This window comes from Triticum urartu, chromosome 1, assembly GCF_003073215.2.
Source record: "Triticum urartu cultivar G1812 chromosome 1, Tu2.1, whole genome shotgun sequence".
In the NCBI taxonomy this organism is placed as follows: Eukaryota; Viridiplantae; Streptophyta; class Magnoliopsida; order Poales; family Poaceae; genus Triticum; species Triticum urartu.
Genome location: NC_053022.1, coordinates 334,967,699 through 334,993,059, shown reverse-complemented (window position 1 = coordinate 334,993,059; position 25,361 = coordinate 334,967,699). Strand labels below are relative to the sequence as shown.

The 25,361-nt window shown below is 45.3% G+C and overlaps 1 protein-coding gene across 1 annotated transcript in view; it reads right to left on the bottom strand.

Moving 5' to 3' along the window:
* Positions 1-1,458: 1,458 nt before the first annotated feature.
* LOC125532859 (serine/arginine repetitive matrix protein 1-like) overlaps positions 1,459-25,361 on the bottom strand; it is a 65,258-nt gene continuing 41,355 nt past the window's right edge. The window contains exons 2-3 of the mRNA XM_048696744.1: positions 1,734-2,092; positions 1,459-1,658 (exon numbers count right to left, since the gene is read on the bottom strand). Of these exons, the coding sequence (XP_048552701.1) occupies positions 1,459-1,658; positions 1,734-2,092 (559 nt within the window). The remainder of the gene's footprint in view (positions 1,659-1,733; positions 2,093-25,361) is intronic.

The window sequence follows — 25,361 nt, the reverse complement described above, 5'->3', positions numbered from 1 at the left end:
CTCCAGAACAAATAGGTGCGTAAAGTACATCAAAAGAAAAACGCTTGGTGTGCATCTACAAGTCAAATAAGAAGGCCTATCAGCTCCTACATACATGAATACAAACAGGTTACATTGGGATTAACTATCAGCAAGTAAAACCAACATCCGAGGGAAAAGTTGAACAAAAGCTCTTTCTACCCTTTAACAAGATCATTCTGTAAATCAGAATTCATTCATTATCTTTCTACCCTGGCTCCAGCAGTTAGTGTTACTCTTGGATGACTGTAGAAGCTAGCCGACTGAAAAACCACACCAGTACAACGTTGTGTGCTCGGTCCACTTTTTGTTTCAGTAATTTACACATTATCGATTTTGTTCAGTTAGCCACTAAATGTCCAGCGGTTATCCAATAAAATGTGTTCACTTTGGGAGTCAGTAGCAGTTAGTGTGTATAAGCTTTGGGAGTTAGCTTGCATCATGTAGAGTTCGCTCTTGTAAAAAAATAAAATGGAAAAATAGATCAAAACATAAAACTACGACTGTGAACATCACTTCCTTCGGTGGAAATCGCTCCAGTAAAATTTGCAACTACATAAATTGTTCATTTTGGGCAACATATTATTTTAGAATTACAAGAATTGCGTATATACTTTGCCATATTGTGCACCCTTGTATGAATTGTTCCACAAAACAAAGTATAAATTGTCATAGGAAACATCTGATGCTAAGCCATCTTGGTGCATAACACACACAAAAATATGATTTTATCTGTTGGATGTGACATAACATAGATGGGTCAAATTTCAGGGGCTTCTATCTACTAAATTCAAAGTATAAATTCAGAAACAATAAACTGAAACAAGAGCCATCAGAAGTAGCACCAATTCAGAAACAATAAACTGAAATAGGGGCTTCTATTTCTATCAACTGATTAGCTTTCAAGGGGATACATACCTCTGGTGTAGCCACCGCAGGCGACATTGAACGGCTCAATGGATGTGCTTCTTCTGCCGGCAAACTTGGCGGAGGTAACATTGGAAGTTTCTTCGAAACTCACAATGATTCATCACACAAAAAAAGTAGCATAGCAGCCATGTAGATATCATATATATCTCTGTTAAGAAGAAATAAGGAATATTACAAAGCTTAAGAGGAAACTCGCCTCTGCCACTTTTGGGTTTACACAAGTGTAATCCACTCGCTCACTAAGAACTTACATGGCATTTCTAGTGTAACTATTTTATGAGCTTACAAATAAAAGCACAAAAATGAAAATAGCACATCATAATACACTGTTTGTGTTTGGAAGGATATCAATTAAATAAAAATAGATCTGTTAATGGACTTGTTTGTGTAGTAGCAGAATTTTGTTCAAAATAAAACTGGACTTGTGCTAATGGGAGAGACAGAGAGTAGATGGGGGTTGCTTGACCTATCTTGGTGTAGCAGAGGCGTCATCCGAGGAGGTGCTTATGGCTAGGGTTCCTCCCTGTTGACCTGCATGGGAAGGGAAGGAAACGAGATGAGGAAGGGACGGGAAGGGGAGGGGAGGGGATGTGGACAAGATAGAACCTTGGAGCTGCAGGTCCATGGCGTCCTCCACATCTCCGTGAAGAAGCCCTTGATGGCGGCGACCATGGTGGATGGGGAATTCCCATGGCGTGCTCCATCTGCATCTGCAGCAGAGGACATGAAGAGAATGTGACGTGTAGGGGTGGTGGATCCCAGCCAAGAAGGAAGGAGGGACGAACCTGGGCCGCCGGAGACGCGCCGGCGAAGCCCTGCCCGAAACCCTAGCCATGGGGGTGGCGTTTCGAGCGGGCGGTAGAGGCCGGGAGCGGAGAATCTGGCCGGAGGGTAGGGAGGAGCGGACTGTGGGGAGTTGGGGGGCGTGCTGCGCGGCGTCGGAGCTCGCCGGAAGCTGCCGGCGTGGGTGGTGGCGGCGGCGGCGAGGAACTTGAGCGAGAGGGAGAGGAGGCGAGCCCGTTCTCCTCCTTTGGTCGTGTTTTTTTCTTTACCCAAATTTGCTCGGACCGCGGGTTGAATAATCCAAACGACAGGGTGTTTTGTGCAAAAACGAATCGTTTTCCCCGATCCACTTAAACAGGGACTGCGGGTTGAATTCTTGAAAACAGAGGGGCTTTTTTGTAAGATCGCCCAAGAGGTATGCGTCGAACACTTGGCATAAGAAATAGCAAAAGTAGGATCATGCGTATACAAGTCTTTTATGTGCTAAAAGCCAATGACATCCAATTCAAGTTGAGTAACAAGCATGCATATGCGGGAAAGAGCCCCCGCCACAACATTTTCCTTACATTTAATGTACTTGATGACATAAGGAAATGACTCAATGAATTCACTCCATTTAGCATGACGCTTGTTCAACTTAGATTGACCCTTAAGGTATTTAAGCGTTTCATGATCGGTATGAATGATAAATTCATGAGGGCGAATATAATGTTCCCATTCATGCAAAACTCGCACTAGAGCATATAACTCTTTGTCATAGATGGGGTAATTGAGTTGTGCTCCGGAAAGTTTCTCACTAAAGTAGGCTATGGGGCGCTTCTCTTGCATTGACACACCTCATATGCCATTACCACTAGCATCGTAATGAATCTCAAAGGGTTTGTCAAAGTTTGGTAAAGCAAGCACGAGAGCATGAGGAAGCAAATTCTTAAGCTCATTGAATGCGGTATCTTGGGATGGTCCCCAAACAAAGGGTGCATTCTTCTTGCTCAAAGCATGCAAGGGTGAAGCAATGGTGCTAAAGTTCTTCGCAAATCTACGGTAGAAACCGGCTAAACCAAGGAAGCTACGCACTTGATGCAAGTTGATTGGTTGTGCCCAAGTTTTAATAGCATTGGTCTTAGAGTCATCAACATGAACACCCTTAGAGGATACAACAAAACCCAAGAAAATGAGCTTATCAACGCCAAAAAGGCATTTTTTTTCCATGTTAGCATAGAGATGCTCTTTTCGAAGAGTTTGCAAAACGGTTCGAACATGGGTGACATGATCTTTGAGAGATTTGCTATAAATAAGGATATCGTCGAAGTAGACCACAACAAACTCACCAATGTAAGGGTGAAACACATAATTCATAAGACACATGAAAGTACCCGGTGCTTCCGATAAACCTATAGGCATGACTAACCACTCATACAAACCAAACTTTGTTTTAAAAGCGGTTTTCCATTCATCACCCTCTTGTATACGGATTTGATAGTAACCACTTTTAAGATCAATTTTGGAAAAGATAGTGGCACCGCTAAGTTCATCAAGCATAACATCAAGGCGTGGAATGGGGTACCTATAGCGAACGGTGATAGCATTGATAGGTCTACAAACGGAACACATGCGAAAGCTACCGTCTCTTTTTGGCACAAGAATGACCGGAACGACACAAGGACTCAAACTTTCATGCACATGTCCATGGTCTATGAGATGTTTTACTTGCCTTTGTATTTTTTTGGTTTCTTCGAGGTTGACTCGGTAGGGAGCTTTGTTCGGAAGTGGTGCTCCGGGGATGAGGTCGATGCGGTGCTCGATGCCTCGTAGTGGAGGTAGTCATGGAGGTAGCTCGTCGGGGAAAACATCTTGGAATTCCTGCAAAAGAGAAGACAACACTAGAGGTAGATCGTGAGAGGTGTTAGCTTTTGATGCCTCGTCCTTGCACAAAAGGACATAGTGTAGGACACTTGATGGGTTCTCACACACTTCTCTTGTCTCACTTTTGGTGGCAAATAGAACTAGGTTCTTTTTTTCACTCATCGTGGAGGCACTCAATTTGGGCTTGTGGCGCTCACTCTCTTTTTGGTGGTTCACTCTCTCACTATTCTCTCCACGGTGGGTGGCTTGCTTGTCGGCGATCACTTGGCTTGGAGACATAGGGCGAAGTACGTACTCCTTTCCTTTCATCTTGAAGATGTAGTGGTTCGTTCGGCCGTTGTGGATGACACCTCTATCAAATTGCCATGGTTGTCTGAGAAGAAGGTGGCAAACGGTCATTGGAATGACATCACACTCCAAAGTGTCTTCGTAAGCTCCGATTTTGAAGGAGACTCTCACTCTATGCTCGACTTGTATAGTGCCGGAGTCGCTTAGCCATTGAACTTTGTAGGGATGTGGGTGCTTCGTCTTGGGCAATTGGAGCTTGGAGCAAAGTCCTTCACTTGCTAAGTTATGACAACTCCCTCCATCGATGATGACCTTGACGGACCTTCCATTGATGTCGGCCTTGGTATGGAATATGTGGCATCTTTGGTCTTCTTCTTGGTGATATTAAAGAGTCAAGACCTTGGAGACAACGAGAGCGGGACTTGAATCTTCATCACAAAAGACTTGTTCCTCTTCATCGTTCACTTGTCGGTGCATGGCGACTTGCTCAAGTGCTTCCGTTTCTCCTTCACTCATGGAGTTGTATGTACCATCGTCGTTGAGGATCATGGTCCTCTTGTTGGTACACTCAAAGGACTTGTGTCCTCGGCCTCCACGTGTGAAGCATTTGAAGGAACTTGTCTTGACGGTCTCATTGGTTGGGGTAGATGATGATGAAGCTCTCGGCTTGAAGTTGCTCGTAGTAGGAGGATGACTTGAGGTTGTCGAAGCTTTCTTGTAACTCAACTTGTCGGTGTTGCTTGTAGAAGGCTTAGTTGATTTAGAAGGTGTTGGAGTCGTTGAAGCTTGGGTGTTGGAGAAACCGTATGACTTGGATGAGAACTTGGCATACTTGAAGTCATCTTGCACTTGACGTTCCTCTTTGGTAGCTTGATGCACTAGCTCGATGAGGTTCGAGTATGGTTGGAAGTCGGCGATCTTCTTGATGGGATAATTGAGTCCATTCAACAAACGTGCCATAGTTTGCTCATCATCTTCCATGGCATTGGCTCGTATCATTGCAATCTCCATTTTTTTGTAGTATTCTTCAACGCTCTTGGTTCCTTGCCTGAGGAGTTGGAGTTTCTTGAAAAGGTCGCGGTTGTAGTATGTTGGCACGAAGCATGCTCTCATGACATCCTTCATTTGCGCCCAAGTAGTGATGGGTGGTTCACCTTTTGCCTCTCGGTGCTCATTGACTTGTTCCCACCAAACGAGTACATAGTATTGGAACTCAAGGGATGCCATCGTGATCTTATTCTCTTCTTCATAGTTGTGCAGGAAATATACCGTAGAGGCAATAATAAAGTTATTATTTATTTCCTTATATCATGATAAATGTTTATTATTCATGCTAGAATTGTATTAACCGGAAACATAATACATGTGTGAATACATAGACAAACAGAGTGTCACTAGTATGCCTCTACTTGACTAGCTCGTTGATCAAAGATGGTTATGTTTCCTAACCACAGACATGAGTTGTCATTTGATTAACGGGATCACATCATTAGGAGAATGATGTGATTGACATGACCCATTCCATTAGCTTAGCACCCGATCGTTTAGTATATTGCTATTGCTTTCTTCATGACTTATACATGTTCCTATGACTATGAGATTATGCAACTCCCGTTTGCCGGAGGAACACTTTGTGTGCTACCAAACGTCACAACGTAACTGGGTGATTATAAAGGAGCTCTACAGGTGTCTCCAAAGGTACATGTTGGGTTGGCGTATTTCGAGATTAGGATTTGTCACTCCGATTGTCGGAGAGGTATCTCTGGGCCCTCTCGGTAATGCACATCACATAAGCCTTGCAAGCATTGCAACTAATGAGTTAGTTGTGAGATGATGTATTACGGAACGAGTAAAGAGACTTGCCAGTAACGAGATTGAACTAGGTATTAAGATACCGACGATCGAATCTTGGGCAAGTAACATACCGATGACAAAGGGAACACCGTATGTTGTTATGCGGTCTGACCGATAAAGATCTTCGTAGAATATGTGGGAGCCAATATGAGCATCCAGGTTCCGCTATTGGTTATTGACTGGAGACATGTCTCGGTCATGTCTACATTGTTCTCGAACCCGTAGGGTCCGCACGCTTAACGTTACGATGACAGTTTCATTATGAGTTTATATATTTTGATGTACCAAAGTTAGTTCGGAGTCCCGGATATGATCACGGACATGACGAGGAGTCTCGAAATGGTCGAGACATAAAGATTGATATATTGGAAGCCTATGTTTGGACATTGAAAGTGTTCTGGATGAAATCGGGATTTTACTGGAGTACCGGGAGGTTACCGGAACCCCCCGGTAACCTAATGGGCCTTAATGGGCCTAGTGGAGGAAGAGGAGAGGAGGCCTAGGGGCTTCCGCGCGCCCCTCCCCCCCCCCAAGTCTGAATTGGATAAGGAGGGGGGCGGCGCCCCCCCTTTCCTTTCTTCCCTCTCTTCCTTCTTCCCCAAGTCCTAATCCAACTAGGGAAAGGGGGGGTCCTACTCCCGGTAGGAGTAGGACTCCTCCTAGGGCCGGCCGCACCCCCCCCTTGGATCCTTTATATACGGGGGCAGGGGGCACCCCTAGACACACAAGTTGATCTCTAAGATCGTTCTCTTAGCCGTGTGCGGTGCCCCCTTCCACCATAGTCCTCGATAATATTGTAGTGGTGCTTAGGCGAAGCCCTGCGACAGTAGAACATCAAGATCGTCACCACGCCGTCGTGCTGACGAAACTCTTCCCCGACACTTTGCTGGATCGGAGTCCGGGGATCGTCATCGAGTTGAACGTGTGCTAGAACTCGGAGGTGCCGTAGTTTCGGTGCTTGATCGGTCGGGCCGTGAAGACGTACGACTACATCAACCGCGTTGTCATAACGGTTCCGCTGTCGGTCTACGAGGGTACGTAGACAACACTCTCCCCTCTCGTTGCTATGCATCACCATGATCTTGCGTGTGCGTAGGAAATCTGTTGAAATTACTACGTTCCCCAACAGTGGCATCCGAGCCTAGGTTTTATACGTTGATGTTATATGCACGAGTAGAACACAAGTGAGTTGTGGGCGATATAAGTCATACTGCTTACCAGCATGTCATACTTTGGTTCGGCGGTATTGTTGGACGAAGCGGCCCGGACCGACATTACGCGTACGCTTACGCGAGACCGGTTCTCCCGACGTGCTTTGCACAAAGGTGGCTAGCGGGTGTCAGTTTCTCCAACTTTAGTTGAACCAAGTGTGGCTACGCCCGGTCCTTGCGAAGGTTAAAATAGCACCAACTTGACAAACTATCGTTGTGGTTTTGATGCTTAGGTAAGATCGGTTCTTGCTAAGCCCGTAGCAACCACGTAAAACTTGCAACAACAAAGTAGAGGACGTCTAACTTGTTTTTGCAGGGCATGTTGTGATGTGATATGGTCAAGACATGATGCTAAATTTTATTGTATGAGATGATCATGTTTTGTAACTGAGTTATCGGCAACTGGCAGGAGCCATATGGTTGTCGCTTTATTGTATGCAATGCAATTGCGCTGTAATGCTTTACTTTACCACTAAGCGGTAGTGATAATCGTGGAAGCATAAGATTGGCAAGACGACAACGATGCTACGATGATGATCAAGGTGTCGCGCCGGTGACGATGGTGATCATGACGATGCTTCGAAGATGGAGATCACAAGCACAAGATGATGATGGCCATATCATATCACTTATATTGATTGCATGTGATGTTTATCTTTTATACATCTTATCTTGCTTTGATTGACGGTAGCATTTTAAGATGATCTCTCACTAATTATCAAGAAGTGTTCTCCCTGAGTATGCACCGTTGCAAAAGTTCTTCGTGCTGAGACACCACGTGATGATCGGGTGTGATAGGCTCTACGTTCAAATACAACGGGTGCAAAACAATTGCACACGCGGAATACTCAGGTTATACTTGACGAGCCAAGCATATACAGATATGGCCTCGGAACACGGAGACCGAAAGGTCGAGCGTGAATCATATAGTAGATATGATCAACATAGTGATGTTCACCAATGAAACTATTCCATCTCACGTGATGATCGGACATGGTTTAGTTGATTTGGATCACGTGATCACTTAGAGGATTAGAGGGATGTCTATCTAAGTGGGAGTTCTTAAGTAATATGATTAATTGAACTTTAATTTATCATGAACTTAGTCCTAGTAGTATTAGCATATCTATGTTGTAGATCAATAGCTCGCGTTATTGCTTTCATATGTTTATTTTGATATGTTCCTAGAGAAAATTGTGTTGAAAGATGTTAGTAGCAATGATGCGGATTGGATCTATGATCTGAGGTTTATCCTCATTGCTGCACAGAAGAATTATGTCCTTGATGCACCGCTAGGTGACAGACCTATTGTAGGAGCAGATGTAGACGTTATGAACGTTTGGCTAGCTCAATATGATGACTACTTGATAATTTAGTACACCATGCTTAACGGCTTAGAATCGGGACTTCAAAGACATTTTGAACGTCATGGACCATATGAGATGTTCCAGGAGTTGAAGTTAATATTTCAAGCAAATACCCGAGTTGAGAGATATGAAGTCTCCAACAAGTTCTATAGCTAAAAGATGGAGGAGAATCGCTCAACTAGTGAGCATGTGCTCAGATTGTCTGGGTACTACAATCTCTTGAATCAAGTGGGAGTTAATCTTCCAGATAAAATAGTGATTGACAGAATTCTCTAGTCACCATCACCAAGTTAGTAGAACTTCGTGATGAACTATGATATGCAAGGGATAACGGAAACGATTCCCAAGCTCTTCGTAATGCTGAAATTGACGAAGGTAGAAATCAAGAAAAACATCAAGTGTTGATGGTTGACGAGACCACTAGTTTCAAGAAAAGGGCAAAGAAAAAAAGGGGAACTTCAAGAAGAACAGCAAGCAAGTTGCTGCTCAAGTGAAGAAGCCCAAGTCTGGTCCTAAGCCTGAGACTAAGTGCTTCTACTGCAAAGGGACTGGTCACTGGAAGCGGAACTACCCAAGTATTTGGCGGATAAGAAAGGATGGCAAAGTAAACAAAGGTATATTTATATACATGTTATTGATATGTAGCAACCCCTCAGTATTTGATGCTAGTTCAGTTGCTAAGATTAGTAACTCGAAACGGGAGTTGCAGAATAAACAGAGACTAGTTACGGGTGAAGTGACGATGTGTGTTGGAAGTGGTTCCAAGATTGATATGATCATCATCGCACACTCCCTATACTTTCGGGATTAATGTTGAACCTAAATAAGTGTTATTTGGTGTTTGCGTTGAGCATGAATATGATTTGATCATGTTTATTGTAATATGGTTATTCATTTAAGTAAGAGAATAAATTGTTGTTCTGTTTACATGAATAAAACCTTGTATGGTTACACACCCAATGAAAATAGTTCATTGGATCTCGATCGTAATGATACACATATTAATAATATTGAAACCAAAAGATGCGAAGTTAATAATGATAGTGCAACTTATTTGTGGCACTGCCGTTTAGGTCATATTGGTGTAAAGCGCATGAAGAAACTCCATGCTGATGGAATTTTGGAATAACTTGATTATGAATCATTTGATGCTTACGAACCATGCCTCATGGGCAAGATGACTAAGACTTCGTTCTCCGGAACAATGCAGCAAGCAACAGATTTGTTGGAAATCATGCATACTGATGTATGTGGTCCGATGAATATTGAAGCTCGCAGCAGGTATCATTATTTACTGATCTTCACAGATGATTTGAGCGGATATGAGTATATCTACTTGATGAAACACAAGTCTGAAATATTTGAAAAGTTCAAAGAATTTCAGAGTGAAGTGGAGAATCATCGTAACAAAAATAGAAGTTTCTACGATATGATCGCAGAAGTAAAATATTTGAGTTACGAGTTTGGCCTTCAGTTAAAACAATGTGAAATAGTTTCACTACTCACGCCACCTGGAACACCACAGTGTAATGATGTGTCCGAAATGTCATAATCGTACTTTACTTGATATGGTGCGATCTATGATGTCTCTTACAGATTTACCGCTATCGTTTTGGGGTTATGCATTAGAGACAGCTACATTCACGTTAAATAGGGCACCATCTAAATCCGTTCAGACGACACCGTATGAACTATGGTTTGGCAAGAAACCTAAGCTGTCGTTTCTTAAAGTTTGAGGTTGCAATGCTTATGTGAAAAAGTTTCAACCTGATAAGCTCTAACCCAAATCGTAGAAGTGCATCTTCATAGGATACCCAAAAGAAAATGTTGGGTACACCTTCTATCACAGATCCGAAGGCAATATATTTGTTGCTGAGAATAGATCCTTTCCAGAGAAGGAGTTTCTCTCGAAAGAAGTGAGTGGGAGGAAAGTAAAAAACTTGATAAGGTAATTGTACCTTCTCCCTTATTGGAAAGTAGTTCATCACAGAAATCTGTTCTTGTGACTACTACACCAATTAGTGAGGAAGCTAATGATGATGATCATGTAACTTCAGATCAAGTTACTACCGAACCTCGTAGGTAAACCAGAGTGAGATCCGCACCAGAGTGGTACGGTAATCCTGTTCTGGAGGTCATGTTACTTGACCATGACGAGCCTACGAACTATGAGGAAGCGATGATGAGCCCAGATTCCGCGAAATGGCTTGAGGCCATGAAATCTGAGATGAGATCCATGTATGAGAACAAAGTATGGACTTTGATTGACTTGCCCAATGATCGGTGAGCCATTGAGATTAAATGGATCTTCAAGAGGAAGACAGACGCTGATAGTAGTGTTACTATCTACAAAGCTAGAATTGTCGCAAAAAGGTTTTCGACAAGTTCAAGGTGTTGACTACGATGAGAGTTTCTCACTCGTATCTATGCTTAAGTCTATCTGAATCATGTTAGCAATTGCCGCATTTTATGAAATCTGGCAAATGGATAAACAAAACTGCATTCCTTAATGGATTTATTAAAGAAGAGTTGTATATGATGCAACCAGAAGGTTTTGTCAATCCTAAAGGTACTAACAAAATATGCAAGCTCCAGCGATCCATCTATGGACTGGTGCAAGCATCTTGGAGTTGGAATATACGCTTTGATGAGATGATCAAAGCATATAGTTTTATATAGACTTGCGGTGAAGCCTGTATTTACAAGAAAGTGAGTGGGAGCACTACAACATTTCTGATAAGTATATGTGAATGACATATTGTTGATCGGAAATAATGTAGAATTATTCTGCAAAGCATAAAGGAGTGTTTTGAAAGAAGTTTTTCAAAGAAAGACCTTGGTGAAGCTGCTTACATATTGGGCATCAAGATCTATAGAGATAGATCAAGACGCTTGATAAGTTTTTTCAATGAGTACATACCTTGACAATATTTTGAAGTAGTTCAAAAATGGAACAGTCAAAGAAAGAGTTTTTGGCTGTGTTACAAGGTGTGAAATTGAGTAAGACTCAAAGCCCGACCACAACAGAAGATAGAAAGAGAATGAAAGTCATTCCCTATGCCTCAGCCATAGGTTCTATAAAGTATGCCATGTTGTGTAACAGATCTATTGTATACCCTACACTGTGTTAAGCAAGGGAGTACAATAGTGATCTAAGAGTAGATCACTGGACAGCGGTCAAAATTATCCTTAGTGGAATAAGGAAATATTTCTCAATTATGGAGGTGACAAAAGGTTCGTCGTAAAAAGTTACGTCGATGCAAGTTTTGACACAGATCTGGATGACTCTAAGTCTCGATCTAGATACATATTGAAAGTGGGAGCAATTAGCTAGAGTAGCTCTGTGCAGAGCATTGTAGACATAGAATTTGCAAAAATACTTATGGATCTGTATGTGACAGACCCGTTGGCTAAAATTATCTCACAAGCAAAACATGATCACACCTCAGTACTCTTTGGGTGTTAATCACATAGCGATGTGAACTAGATTATTGACTCTAGTAAACCCTTTGGGTGTTGGTCACATGTCAATGTGAACTATGGGTGTTAATCACATGGTGATGTGAACTATTGATGTTAAATCACATGGCGATGTGAACTAGATTATTGACTCTAGTGCAAGTGGGAGACTGAAGGAAATATGCCCTAGAGGCAATAATAAAGTTATTATTTATTTCCTTATATCATGATAAATGTTTATTATTCATGCTAGAATTGTATTAACCGGAAACATAATACATGTGTGAATACATAGACAAATAGAGTGTCACTAGTATGCCTCTACTTGACTAGCTCGTTGATCAAAGATGGTTATGTTTCCTAACCACAGACATGAGTTGTCATTTGATTAACGGGATCACATCATTAGGAGAATGATGTGATTGACATGACCCATTCCATTAGCTTAGCACCCGATCGTTTATATATTGCTATTGCTTTCTTCATGACTTATACATGTTCCTATGACTATGAGATTATGCAACTCCCGTTTGCCGGAGGAACACTTTGTGTGCTACCAAACGTCACAACGTAACTGGGTGATTATAAAGGAGCTCTACAGGTGTCTCCAAAGGTACATGTTGGGTTGGCGTATTTCGAGATTAGGATTTGTCACTCCGATTGTCGGAGAGGTATCTCTGGGCCCTCTCGGTAATGCACATCACATAAGCCTTGCAAGTATTGCAACTAATGAGTTAGTTGTGAGATGATGTATTACGGAACAAGTAAAGAGACTTGCCAGTAACGATATTGAACTAGGTATTAAGATATCGACGATCGAATCTCGGGCAAGTAACATACCGATGACAAAGGGAACACCGTATGTTGTTATGCGGTCTGACCAATAAAGATCTTCATAGAATATGTGGGAGCCAATATGAGCATCCAGGTTCCGCTATTGGTTATTGACTAGAGACATGTCTCGGTCATGTCTACATTGTTCTCGAACCCGTAGGGTCCGCACGCTTAACGTTACGATGACAGTTTCATTATGAGTTTATATATTTTGATGAACCGAAGTTAGTTCGGAGTCCCGGATATGATCACAGACATGACGAGGAGTCTCGAAATGGTCGAGACATAAAGATTGATATATTGGAAGCCTATGTTTGGACATCGGAAGTGTTCCGGGTGAAATCGGCATTTTACTGGAGTACCGGGAGGTTATCGGAACCCCCCGGTAACCTAATGGGCCTTAATGGGCCTAGTGGAGGAAGAGGAGAGGAGGCCTAGGGGCTGCCGCGCGCCCCTACCCCCCCCCCCCCAAGTCCGAATTGGACAAGGAGGGGGGGCGGCGCCCCCCTTTCCTTTCTTCCCTCTCTTCCTTCTTCCCCAAGTCCTAATCCAACTAGGGAAAGGGGGGGAGTCCTACTCCCGGTAGGAGTAGGACTCCTCCTGCGCGCCTCCTCCTAGGGCCGGCCGCACCCCCCCCCTTGGCTCCTTTATATACGGGGGCAGGGGGCACCCCTAGACACACAAGTTGATCTCTAAGATTGTTCTCTTAGCCGTGTGCGGTGCCCCCTTCCACCATAGTCCTCGATAATATTGTAGTGGTGCTTAGGCGAAGCCCTGCGACAGTAGAACATAAAGATCGTCACCACGCCGTCGTGCTGACGGAACTCTTCCCTGACACTTTGCTGGATCAGAGTCCGGGATCGCTATCGAGCTTAACGTGTGCTAGAACTCGGAGGTGCCGTTGTTTCGGTGCTTGATCGGTTGGGCCGTGAAGACGTACGACTACATCAACCGCGTTGTCATAACGCTTCCGCTATCGGTCTACGAGGGTACGTAGACAACACTCTCCCCTCTCGTTGCTATGCATCACCATGATCTTGCGTGTGCGTAGGAAATTTTTTGAAATTACTACGTTCCCCAACAAGTTGTGCAAGTAGAAGATTTTGTCGACCTTCAATGCCCCTCTTCGGGATCATTGCTGCCATTGAACTTGGGCATGGTGAACTTTAGCTTGCCGTAGCGTTGCTCTTCATTGTGTTCGGGTCGAGGTGATGACGTCCTAGACGAGGAGGATCGTCTCTCACAACTCGCTCTTGTCTTGGAGGATTTCCAATGTCTTCTTGTTCTTGTTGAACTTGATGTTCTTGGTGAGCTTGTGGAGGAACTTGTCGAGCTTGACGTTGCACGTGAGCTTGATATATTCGTTCGTGAACTTCTTCGTGAAGTGCTTCTTGATGTTCACGAGCTTGTCGGCCTCGGTTGGCTACGGCTCAACTTGATTCTCGGAGGGCTTGTTGCACCTCAAGTGCTTGAGCTTCTCGTAATTGTTGCTCTTGACGTTGTGCCTCGGCATCTTGTGATTCTTGGTGTAGTCACGCTCGCTCTTCCTCTTCGTGTTGGCGTTGTCGTTGTTGTTCTCATGCTTGCGCAAAGGTAGCTTCATTTTGACGATGTCGTTGTTCTTGAGAGTTGTTGTCGTGTAGAGGGTTGTGGTTGGCTTGACGATCTTGGCGTGTGGCACGACGAAGAGTGTTGGATGTTGGTGTACTTGAGCTGGAGATGGTGTAGTCAGAGTGTCGACTTGAGCGGCTCCGTCTTGATGAGGACGAAGTGGAAGAAGAGCGGTTGAGCAACAAAGCACAAATCTCGTCCATTCTTGCATCATTCTCTTGCTTGTGGTCATCGAGCTTGTGGTCCAAGTAGTCTCTTGTACGTTGCTTGAAGAGTCGCAAGTCGGTGGCGAGGTTGTCGATGCGTTCGCTCATTGCTTGTTGTTCTTGATGCAAAGCACGTTGTGCACCAAAGAGGTGGCTCTTTGTGACATAGGAGTTCATGTCGTCGTCTTGCCCGATGAAGAGTGGGTTGGTAGAAGTACTTGGCCTATCCATCATTCCAAACAAATATGTGAGTGGGAGAAGGAGCAGAACTTATACAAAATGTACCTTGATCGATGTTGAAGATGGATCAAAGATCACTCCAATGTGGAACAAGGAAATAGCACAATTGGTACCAATTCTTGTCGGTTTCTCACACCTACATAAGTAAAAGCTTATGGTGGAGCTCGGTTAGGATGGTGGCACAAAATTTGATGCAATTGTTAGTGAGCTTCAATAATGCTGGAAAAGATTCGCAAATTTGCAATGCAATAAGTAGACTAATAGCAAAGTATGGTACACGGAAACACACACGCAAAGAGATGAATGGGGTCGTGCAACCAAGATGAGCCAAAATGTGGAATCCACGAAAATGCTCTTGTTGCACAACACTAGAGAGACGCTAGCACGATTGCACCATAGGCGGATACGAAGACTTGTGCACAACCTACTAAGCAAAAATGCAACGGCTTCTATTCCAAGTATGCTCTATGTATGGTATTCCTATGATATGATCCAAGATGATCTAGTATGACAATCTTAATGTTGTATAATGCTATGGTTCTTGCTTAAAAGCTCTTTGCTTATCTTTCCCTTTTGCTTAAAAGCTTGTTTGGCTCTTTGTTGTTTGAGCTCTTTTCTCATGCAATGCTTCACGAACCAAGATAGCAATTGTGTATGCTATGACAACCTTGTGACACAAGAGATGATACCAAGAGATGCACCAATGATATGTATGTATGCTATAGGAAGTATGATCACTAATGTGCACAACTCATGTTGCCGGCAATACTCGAAGGCTAGTCTCGATGGGTAAGATACGCAAAATTGGGCTATGATGGCTATCAATGTAATGGCAAGAATGATGTATCACTATACCAAGACGAGTTACCATTCATGCTTACGGTATGGTGTCAAGATGGTGGAGTGGTCGTTGTCGATGACGAATCCGTGGCGAAGATGAGCGGCAGTGATGTTGATGTTGACCCGTACCTAAATAGCTGAAACACAATAGGACACGGAACCGCAACTCAAATTCTCAAAGCAAAACGTGACAAAATTGTCGGAGTTGGTAGTGGTAAGCGATGGTGGTGTATGCGGTATATGGCGGTGCTATGCGGAGGTGGTGGTGGTATGCGAAAGTGTATGTGGGCATGGATGTCCGGGTTTGATGGCTGGATGTCCGGGTTGTCGGGCCGGATGTCCGGGCTCTGGATCCGTGGACGAACTCGATGAACTTCGCGTGGAGAGGTCAAATCTGGGGCAAAATTCAGAGGAATTTGTGGATGGAAATTGGGGAAAAGATGAAGGAAAGCTAGATCTACCTGCAACACATGAAATCCGCGGATCAAATCCAACAGAACTTCATCACACCAACAAATCACAAAAAAATTGGGGGGCTATTTTTGTGGGGAATTTTCAAATTAGGGACAAAATCAACAAAAACAAGGCTAGAAACACAACGGGAAGGCTCCGAAATCATGATCAACATGGCTATAGATACCAAGATGATGTAGGGTGGAACCTTAGATGGCTGATCTTTCATGAAAGGAGCGGATCCCGCGATGAACACGAAGAACACGAGGGGAAATCACAAAGGGGAACACAAGAGAAACAGTCAAACCAACAAGTATGATCACACATGCGCTAGATCCATGAACACAAAAGGAGATAAAAGATCCACGATCAACAAGGGACGATACACGGTAACCAGTTCTTCTCCAAAGGAGGTCTTGATGGGGCCACCCAAGAGGGGGTCTTGAATCCAAGGGGATCTTCTCCGAAGAGGTGCCGCGGTCTCTCTCGTGGAGTAGATCCGTAATGGATGAGCAAAGCTCTATCTCTAATGAGCTACTACTTTGCTAACCCTAAAACGTAGTTAGGAGGAGAGTATATATAGTCTAGGGGGGCGAAAGGGTACATGGGCCTCGGCCCTTTACTGTGCGCAGACAGACGGGGCCAGACGTTCGGGCGTCGGGCCGGATGTTTGGGCCTTCACGAGGGGCCGGATGTCCAGGCTGGGGTGGCCGGATGTCCGGGCTGAAGTGGTTCAACTTCAGGTGTGTTCTGCGACGGGCGCCAGATTTCTGGGCAGTGGCTGGATGTCCAGGCTGGAGCGGGGCCGGATGTCTGGGTCCTGTAGCTTTGGTTGCTGGACCGTTGTTATAGTGGATGTCTCCAGCAGCCGGATGTCCGGGGTTGGGGCCGGATGTCCGGGCCTTGGAGCTGCCTTCTTCTCCTTTCGTTGGTTCTCTTCATCCATGGACTTGGCGGCTTGTCCATCTTCACATGCATCTTCATGAGGGTCCTCTTGGTACCTAATCATGCACAACAACTCGGACTTAGGTAGTAGCCATGTCTCGAGAGAATCATATGTAATATCACTAAGGAGAGAAGTCACCTCGGTCTCGAGAGCTCTAGCTCTAGCTCGAGTCATAGGTCCTCTTGGCACTTCGTGAGACGATGGTAGGTCCATGGGGATGACCGTAGGATGCTTCGCATCAAAAGGAGTTTTTCAAAGAAAGACCTCGGTGAAGCTGCTTACATATTGGGCATCAAGATCTATAGAGATGGATCAAGACGCTTGATAAGATTTTTCAATGAGTACATACCTTGAAAAGATTTTGAAGTAGTTCAAAATGGAATAGTCAAAGAAGGAGTTCTTGCCTGTATTGCAAGGTGTGAAGTTGAGTAAAGACTCAAAACCCGACCATGGTAGAAAATAGAAAGAGAATGAAAAGTAATTCCCTACGCTTCAGTCATAGGTTTTATAAAGTATGCTATGTTGTGTACCAGACCTATTGTATACCTTAGCATGATTTTGGCAAGGGAGTACAATAGTGATCACTAGACAACGGTCAAAATTATCCTTAGAGGACTAAGGAAATATTTCTCGGTTATGGAGGTGATAAAAGAGTTCATCATAAAGAGTTACGTCGATGCAAGCTTTTACCACCGATTAGATGACTCTAAGTCTCGATCTAGATACATATTGAAAGTGGGAGCAATTAGCTTGAGTAGCTCCGTGCAGAGCATTGTAGACATAGAAAAATTTGCAAAATACATACGGTTCTGAATGTGGCAGACCCATTGACTAAATTTCTCTCACAAGCAAAACATGATCACTCTTTGGGTGTTAATCACATAGCGATGTGAACTAGATTATTGACTCTAGTAAACCCTTTGGGTATTAGTTACATGGACATGTGAACTAATCACATAAAGATGTGAACTATTGGTGTTAAATCACATTACGATGTGAACTAGATTATTGACTCTAGTGCAAGTGGGAGACTGAAGGAAATATGCCCTAGAGGCAATAATAAAGTTGTTATTTATATTTCCTTATATCATGATAAATGTTTATTATTCATTCTAGAATTGTATTAACCGGAAACTTGATACATGCGTGAATACGTAGACAAACAGAGTGTCCCTAGTATGCCTCTACTTGACTAGCTCGTTAATCAAAGATGGTTAAGTTTCCTAGCCATAGACATGTGTTGTCATTTGATGAACGGGATCACATCATTAGAGAATGATGTGATGGAAAAGACCCATCCGTTAGCTTAGCACTATGATCGTGTAGTTTGTTGCTATTGCTTTCTTCATGACTTATACATGTTCCTATAACTATGAGATTATGCAACTCCTGAATACCGGAGGAACACTTAGTGTGCTATCAAATGTCACAACGTAACTGGGTGATTATAAAGATGCTCTACAGGTGTCTCCGATGGTGTTTGTTGAGTTGGCATAGATCGAGATTAGGATTTGTCACTCCGATTGTCGGAGAGGTATCTCTGGGCCCTCTCGGTAACGCTCATCACTATAAGCCTCGCAAGCAATGTGACTAAAGAGTTAGTTGCGTGATGATGTATTACGGAATGAGTAAAGAGACTTGCCGGTAATGAACTAGGTATGAGGATACCGACAATTGAATCTCGAGCAAGTAACATACCGATGACAAAGGGAACTACGTATGTTGTTATGCGGTTTGACCGATAAAGATCTTCGTAGAATATGTAGGAGCCAATATGAGCATCCAGGTTCCGCTATTAGTTATTGACCAGAGATGTGTCTCGGTCATGTCTACATAGTTCTCGAACCCGTAGGGTCCGCGCGCTTAACGTTTGATGATGATTTGTATTATGAGTTATGTGATTTTATGTACCAAAGGTTGTTCGGAGTTCCGGATGAGATCACGGACATGACGAGGAGTCTCGAAATGGTCAAGACGTAAAGATCGATATATTGTAAGGCTATATTCGGACATCGGAAAGGTTTCGAGTGATTTGGGTATTTTTTGGAGTACCAGAGAGTTACGGGAATTTGCCGAGGGAAGTAGTGGGCCTTAATGGGCCATACGGGAAAGGAGAGAAGGGCCTCAAGGGGTGGCCGCGCCCCCCCATGGCATGTCCGAATTGGACTAGGGAGGGGGCGGCGCCCCCCTCTCTTTCCTTCTCCCTCTCCTACTCATTCCGTCTCTCCCCTCTTGGAAAAGGATGGGGACTCCAAGTAGGATTGGGAATCCTAGGCCGACCTCCTCTTCCCCGCTCCTTTATATACGTGGGGCACCCCAAAGGCACTCCAAGATTTGTCTTAGCCGTGTGCGGTGCCCCTCCATAGTTTTACACCTCGGTCATATCGTCATAGTGCTTAGGCGAAGCCCTGCGCCGGTAACTTCATCATCACCGTCACCACGCCGTCGTGCTGAAGGAACTCTCCCTCAGCCTCAACTGGATCAAGAGTTTGAGGGACGTCACCGAGATGAACATGTGCAGATCGCGGAGGTGCCGTGCGTTCGGTACTTGGATCGGTTGGATCGCGAAGACGTTCGACTACATCAACCACGTTACTAAACGCTTCCGCTTTCGGTCTACGAGGGTACGTGGACACACTCTCCTCGCTCGTTGCTATGCTTCTCCTAGATAGATCTTGTGTGATCGTAGGATTTTTTTTGAAATACTATGTTCCTGACAGAAACCAATGTTATTAATACCGTAACCCTGGAGGAGTACATAAGGGACACTTTCCAGAATGTTTCAGACTCCGAAAAGGAATGGGTATGTGGTACGGTAAGTAAACCGACTCCAAAACAGTTCTAATAGAAAATTTTCTCCGTTTTGGAATATTTAAGAAAATAGTAAAATAAGAAGTAGTCCGAAAAGGACACGAGGCGTCCACGAGGGTGGAGGGCGCGCCCTACCCCCTGGTGCGCCCCCTGCCTCGTGGGCACCTCGTGTGCCCTCCGGACTCCGTTTTCTTGCACGATACTTCTTTAGGTCAGTAAAAATTCATTATATAATCTCCCAAAGGTTTTGACCACCGTACCGCGCAAATATCTCTTGCTCTTGTTTCGAGCTGTTTTTCTGATAGATCTAGATCACCATGACGTCTTCAAGCGCCCCGAAGGACAAGTTTTTTGAGAAGGTCATCAACCCCTACCTCGCGAAGGTGCTGCAACACCCTCAAACCATTGAGATGAGTGAGGGAGTGTGAGGGAGTCCTGGATTAGGGGGTATCCGGACAGCCGAACTATATCCTTTGGCCGGACTGTTGGACTATGAAGATACAAGATTGAAGACTTCGTCTCGTGTCCGGATAGGACTCTACTTGGCGTGGAAGGCAAGCTAGGGAATACGGATATGTATATCTCCTCCTTTGTAACCGACCTTGTGTAACCCTAGCCCCCTCCGGTGTCTATATAAACCGGAGGGTTTTAGTCCGTAGGACAACATACAATCATACCATAGGCTAGCTTCTAGGGTTTAGCCTCTCCAATCTCGTGGTAGATCAACTCTTGTGATACTCATATCATCAAGAATAAATCAAGCAGGACGTAGGGTTTTACCTCCATCAAGAGGGCCCGAACCTGGGTAAAACATCGTGTCCCCTGCCTCCTGTTACCATCCGCCTTAGACGCACAGTTCGGGACCCCCTACCCGAGATCCGCCAGTTTTGACACCAACATTGCCTCTGTGACGTCGCCGTAAGGAAGGATGCCTCATCTCGTTGTTAAAAACAACATTACCACCTGGGGACCTCTGGCTGTCGTCCAAACTCTCCGGCTAGGCAGTTTCGTCATGACTGCCTGTTCGGCCGCTGCACCGACGATGACTTCTCGGGTCATCAAAAACAGCCTCCACGTCGGCTCGGAATTCGCCGAGCAGATGGATCCAATGGAGCTCTCTTCCTTAAACGAACTCTTGGATCGCATCGCTGCCTTGGGAGTATCTACGGACTATGATCGGATTGGGCTTAAACCCGATCAAAGGGAGATTAACTCTCCATCGTTCACCCGTCACGTTGCGGTGGTGGAGGAACAATGCGGCAACTCTTCCTCTATTTTGAGGACTAACTATGTCCGGATTCCTAAGCTCTCCGAGCCGGATACCCGCTTACGGGAGGACATCACCCAAGCCCTGAACCTAGAATCAGGCAGCGGTCCAGACTTATTGGGAAGCACTCCGGAACCCGAACTTCCAAGATTGGAAACTCCTCGGCCCCTGGATCTCAGATCAGGTAGGGGTTCGGACTCAAATCCACCCACTCACCCAGACATAAACGATCTTTCCCACATCAGGCAAGAGCCCCATGAAACAGTACATCATTATTGGGCCAGATTCCTCCTTGTGATGAACAAGGTTAAGGACTGTCGCGAGGAAGATGCAATCTCACTTTTCTGCAATAATTGCACGGACAAGGGAATCCTTAACGCCTTAAGTCGCCGTGACATATCATGCTTCGCTAACTTGGCGTCCATAGTACGAAAGTACTATGCGATGGAAAGCGCCTGGAAAACTGAAACGAAATTTTGGGATAATCCGGCTCCGAATATACACCTAGTCTGAAGTAAAAGGGTGCGCTATCATAAGACACCTGAGCTAGTTGCAAAGAAACAAAAACCCTCTATAGGGCATGGAACCGTACTGGAGGGATGGCCTAACGGACCCTGCAAAATTCATAGTGTAGCGGATACAATACCAACGCACAGCCTTAGAGCATGTTGGATACTCCGGTAGGTGGCCAAAAGTGGTGAGGATCTTCTTATACCAAATGATAGAGCACCATCCCGTGGATAACAATACGGTGTTAACAATCTTTGAGACCTTCGCGTCAAATAATAGGCGCAAGCGAACACTCTGCAGCATGGCCGAAATCTGCCACGTAGCAGCAATAAATCCATGGAGTGACACGGCTATTACCTTCAATGCCAGTGACGAACCTAAATTCCGAACAGCCCGAGCACCAGCCGCACTGGTCCTCAGTCCAATTGTGGATGGCTTTCGACTCACCAAAGTACTCATGGACGGCGGCAGCGGATTAAACCTCATCTATGAGGAAACTCTTCAAAAAATGGAAATAGACTGGAACCACATTGAGCAAAGTAGCACAACCTTCAGGGGAATCATACCCAGTCGGGAGGCACGATGCGCTAGGAAAATCACACTAGATGTGGTATTCGGTACGCCAGAGAACTATAGGTCCGAAGAAATTACATTTCAAGTGGCCCCGTTCAGCAGTGGATACCACGCCCTTTTAGGACGTGAGGCGTTCACAATCTTCCAAGCCGTACCCCATTATGGGTACATGAAGCTCAAAATGCCCGGGCCCAACGGAATCATTACCCTCGCTAGTGATCCGGACATAGCACTCCGCGCCGAAAACAAAACAGCCGCACTAGCCCTCAAGGCATTATCCGAAGCCCTCTCGGCTGAGGAATTAACCACGCTACGCTCCACAGTGGATAGTGACGACGTGATCCTCGATAAGAGATCCAAGTCCACCTCTTTTAAACCAGCGGACAAAATAGTCAAATTCCAAGTCCACCCAACGGACCCTACAAAAACAGCCTCCATCGGGGCACAGTTAAACCCCGCCGTGGACGCCGCACTACGAGAGTTCCTGCGCGAGAATTGGGACATATTCGCCTGGCATCCCTCAGACATGCCAGGAATCCCACGCAGGCTGGCCGAGCATAGCCTCAATATCCTAAAGGGATTCAAGCTGGTCAAGCAAGCTCTTCGGCGTTTCTCTGAACCTAAGAGACAGGCCATGGGAGAGGAACTAGCCAAGTTATTGGAGGCCGGATTCATCAAAGAAATAAAACACCTGGACTAGCTAGCAAACCTGGTGATGGTACCAAAGAAGGATAAATCCTGGCGCCTTTGTGTCGATTTCAAGGACCTCAATAAAGCTTGCCCAAAGGATCCCTTCCCCCTCCCTCGCATCGATCAAATTATTGATGCTACCGCAGGACACGAGTCATTGTGTTTCCTCGACGCATACTTCGGTTACCACCAAATCAATATGGCGGAGTCCGACCAAGCCGCAACGGCATTCATCACACCATACGGTCCCTTGTGTTTCAACATAATGCCTTTTGGCTCAAAAACGCCGGTGCAACATATCAGCGCATGATTCAGACATGTCTGGAGAAACAAATCGGCAAAACAGTAGAGGCATACATAGATGATGTGGTTGTCAAAACCAAACACGTCGACTCTTTGATAGACGACTTGAGGCTCACATTCGACAACCTCCGAACATACGACATCAAGCTCAATCCAGAAAAATGTGTTTTAGGCGTACCAGCCGGAAAGCTCCTGGGTTTCATTGTCTCTAGTAGAGGTATTGAAGCTAATCCGGCCAAAATCCAAGCTTTGTCACAGTTGGCTACCCCAATAGACCTCAAACAAATCCAGAAGTTAACTGGATGCATGGCGGCTCTAAGCCGCTTTATCTCTTGCTTAGGAGAAAAGGCTTTACCCCTTTATCACCTCCTTCGGCGCACCAAACACTTCGAGTGGACGGACACTGCCACAGCCGGATTGGAAGAAATAAAGGCCATTTTGGCAACCAACCAATCCTGGCCGCGCCAAACATCGGCGAACCAATGTTGTTGTACATTGCGGCAACTCATCAAGTTGTAAGCACAGTGCTCGTCGTCGAACGAGAAGCTGACGGACATAAATTCCCTCTTTAAAAGCCGGTATACTATGTATCCACTGTCCTCACTCCATGCAAATCACGGTACCCACACTATCAAAAGATAGCCTATGCGGTATTCATGGCATCCCGGAAGCTGCGACACTACTTTCAAGAGTGTTCGATTACAGTAGCCTCGGAAGTGCCACTTAATGATATTATAAACAACCACGCCGCTACGGGCCGGATTGCTAAATGGGCCATTAAGCTCCTCCCGTTCGACATAACATACAAACATCAATGAGCCATTAAGTCGCAAGTATTGGCCGACTTTGTCGCCGAATGGACGGAAGCCGAACTCCCTAAAGAGTACGGCACATACTCCAATTGGATCATGCACTTAGACGGTTCTAAAATGCTGGCTGGTCTAGGGGCTGGCGTCATCCTGACGTCCCCAACCGGATATACCATTCAGTATGTACTGCAAATATTGTATACAGACTCCAACAACGCAGCCGAATACGAAGCTCTGTTGCATGGTCTTCGGATGGCAGTCTCCATGGGCATTCAACGCCTGGAGGTGCGTGGGGATTCAAACCTCGCAATATCCCAAATAAATGGAGACTTTGACGCCAAGGATTCAAAAATGGCGGCCTACCGAAACGCCGTCCTAAAAACGTCAGCTCGGTTTGAGGGGCTCGAATTTCACCATGTGGCTCGGGAAAACAATCAGGCGGCGGATATCCTCGCCCGCATCGCCACAAAACGCGATGCGGTCCCCCCCAACATATTGGAGAGGCTGTTCAAGCCATCCGTAGTATGGGAAGGGGACACTGGTAACAATAGTCCGGACCCGGCCAAAATACCCGATACGGAACACTCTGACACAATCGGAAGCTCCGCCACCGAAATAACACCTTCATCCCACGTAATAATGGCCATTATAGCCCCGTGGACAGAACCATTCCTGGCCTACCTAACTAGGCAGGAACTTCCGGAGGACCAAAATGAGGCACGCTGCATAGTGCGGCGATCTAAGGCCTACATGGTCCATGAGGGAGAATTGTATAAAAAAGCACCACCAGAGTCCTTCAAAGGTGCATCTCCGAAGAGGAAGGGCGGAACCTTTTGGCAGAAATTCACGCCGGACTCGGCGGTCACCACACTGCAGCCCGGGCTCTTGTAAGCAAGGCCTTTCGTACAGGATTCTATTGGCCAACGGCCCGGGCAGATGCACAGGACTTGGTCCAAGGTTGCGCCGGTTGCCAGCTCTTTGCAAATCAAAGCCACATGCCACCCACCGCCCTCCAAACAATCCCCATTACGTGGCCCTTCGCGGTCTGGGGACTTGACATGGTTGGACCCCTTAAAGCGGGAACCCACAAGAAAAAATACTTACTGGTCATGGTGGATAAATTCACCAAATGGATAGAGGCCAAACCTGTTAAAACAGCCAAATCCGGACCGGTGATAGACTTCATATCCGGGGTCGTACACCGTTATGGCGTCCCCCACAACATCATCACTGACAACGGCACGAACTTCACTGTCGATGAGGTAAAACTCTGGTGCAGCAAAATGGGCATCAAGCTCGATTATGCTTCAGTCTATCACCCACAAACCAATGGCCAAGTTGAGCGAGCAAACGGTCTTATAATGAGCGGCATTAAACCCAGATTAGTGCGTTCCTTAACGGAGTCTAACACGCACTGGGTAGAGGAGCTCGACTCCGTACTCTGGGGGCTGCGGACCACACCGAATCGTAGTACCGGATATACACCCTTCTTTAT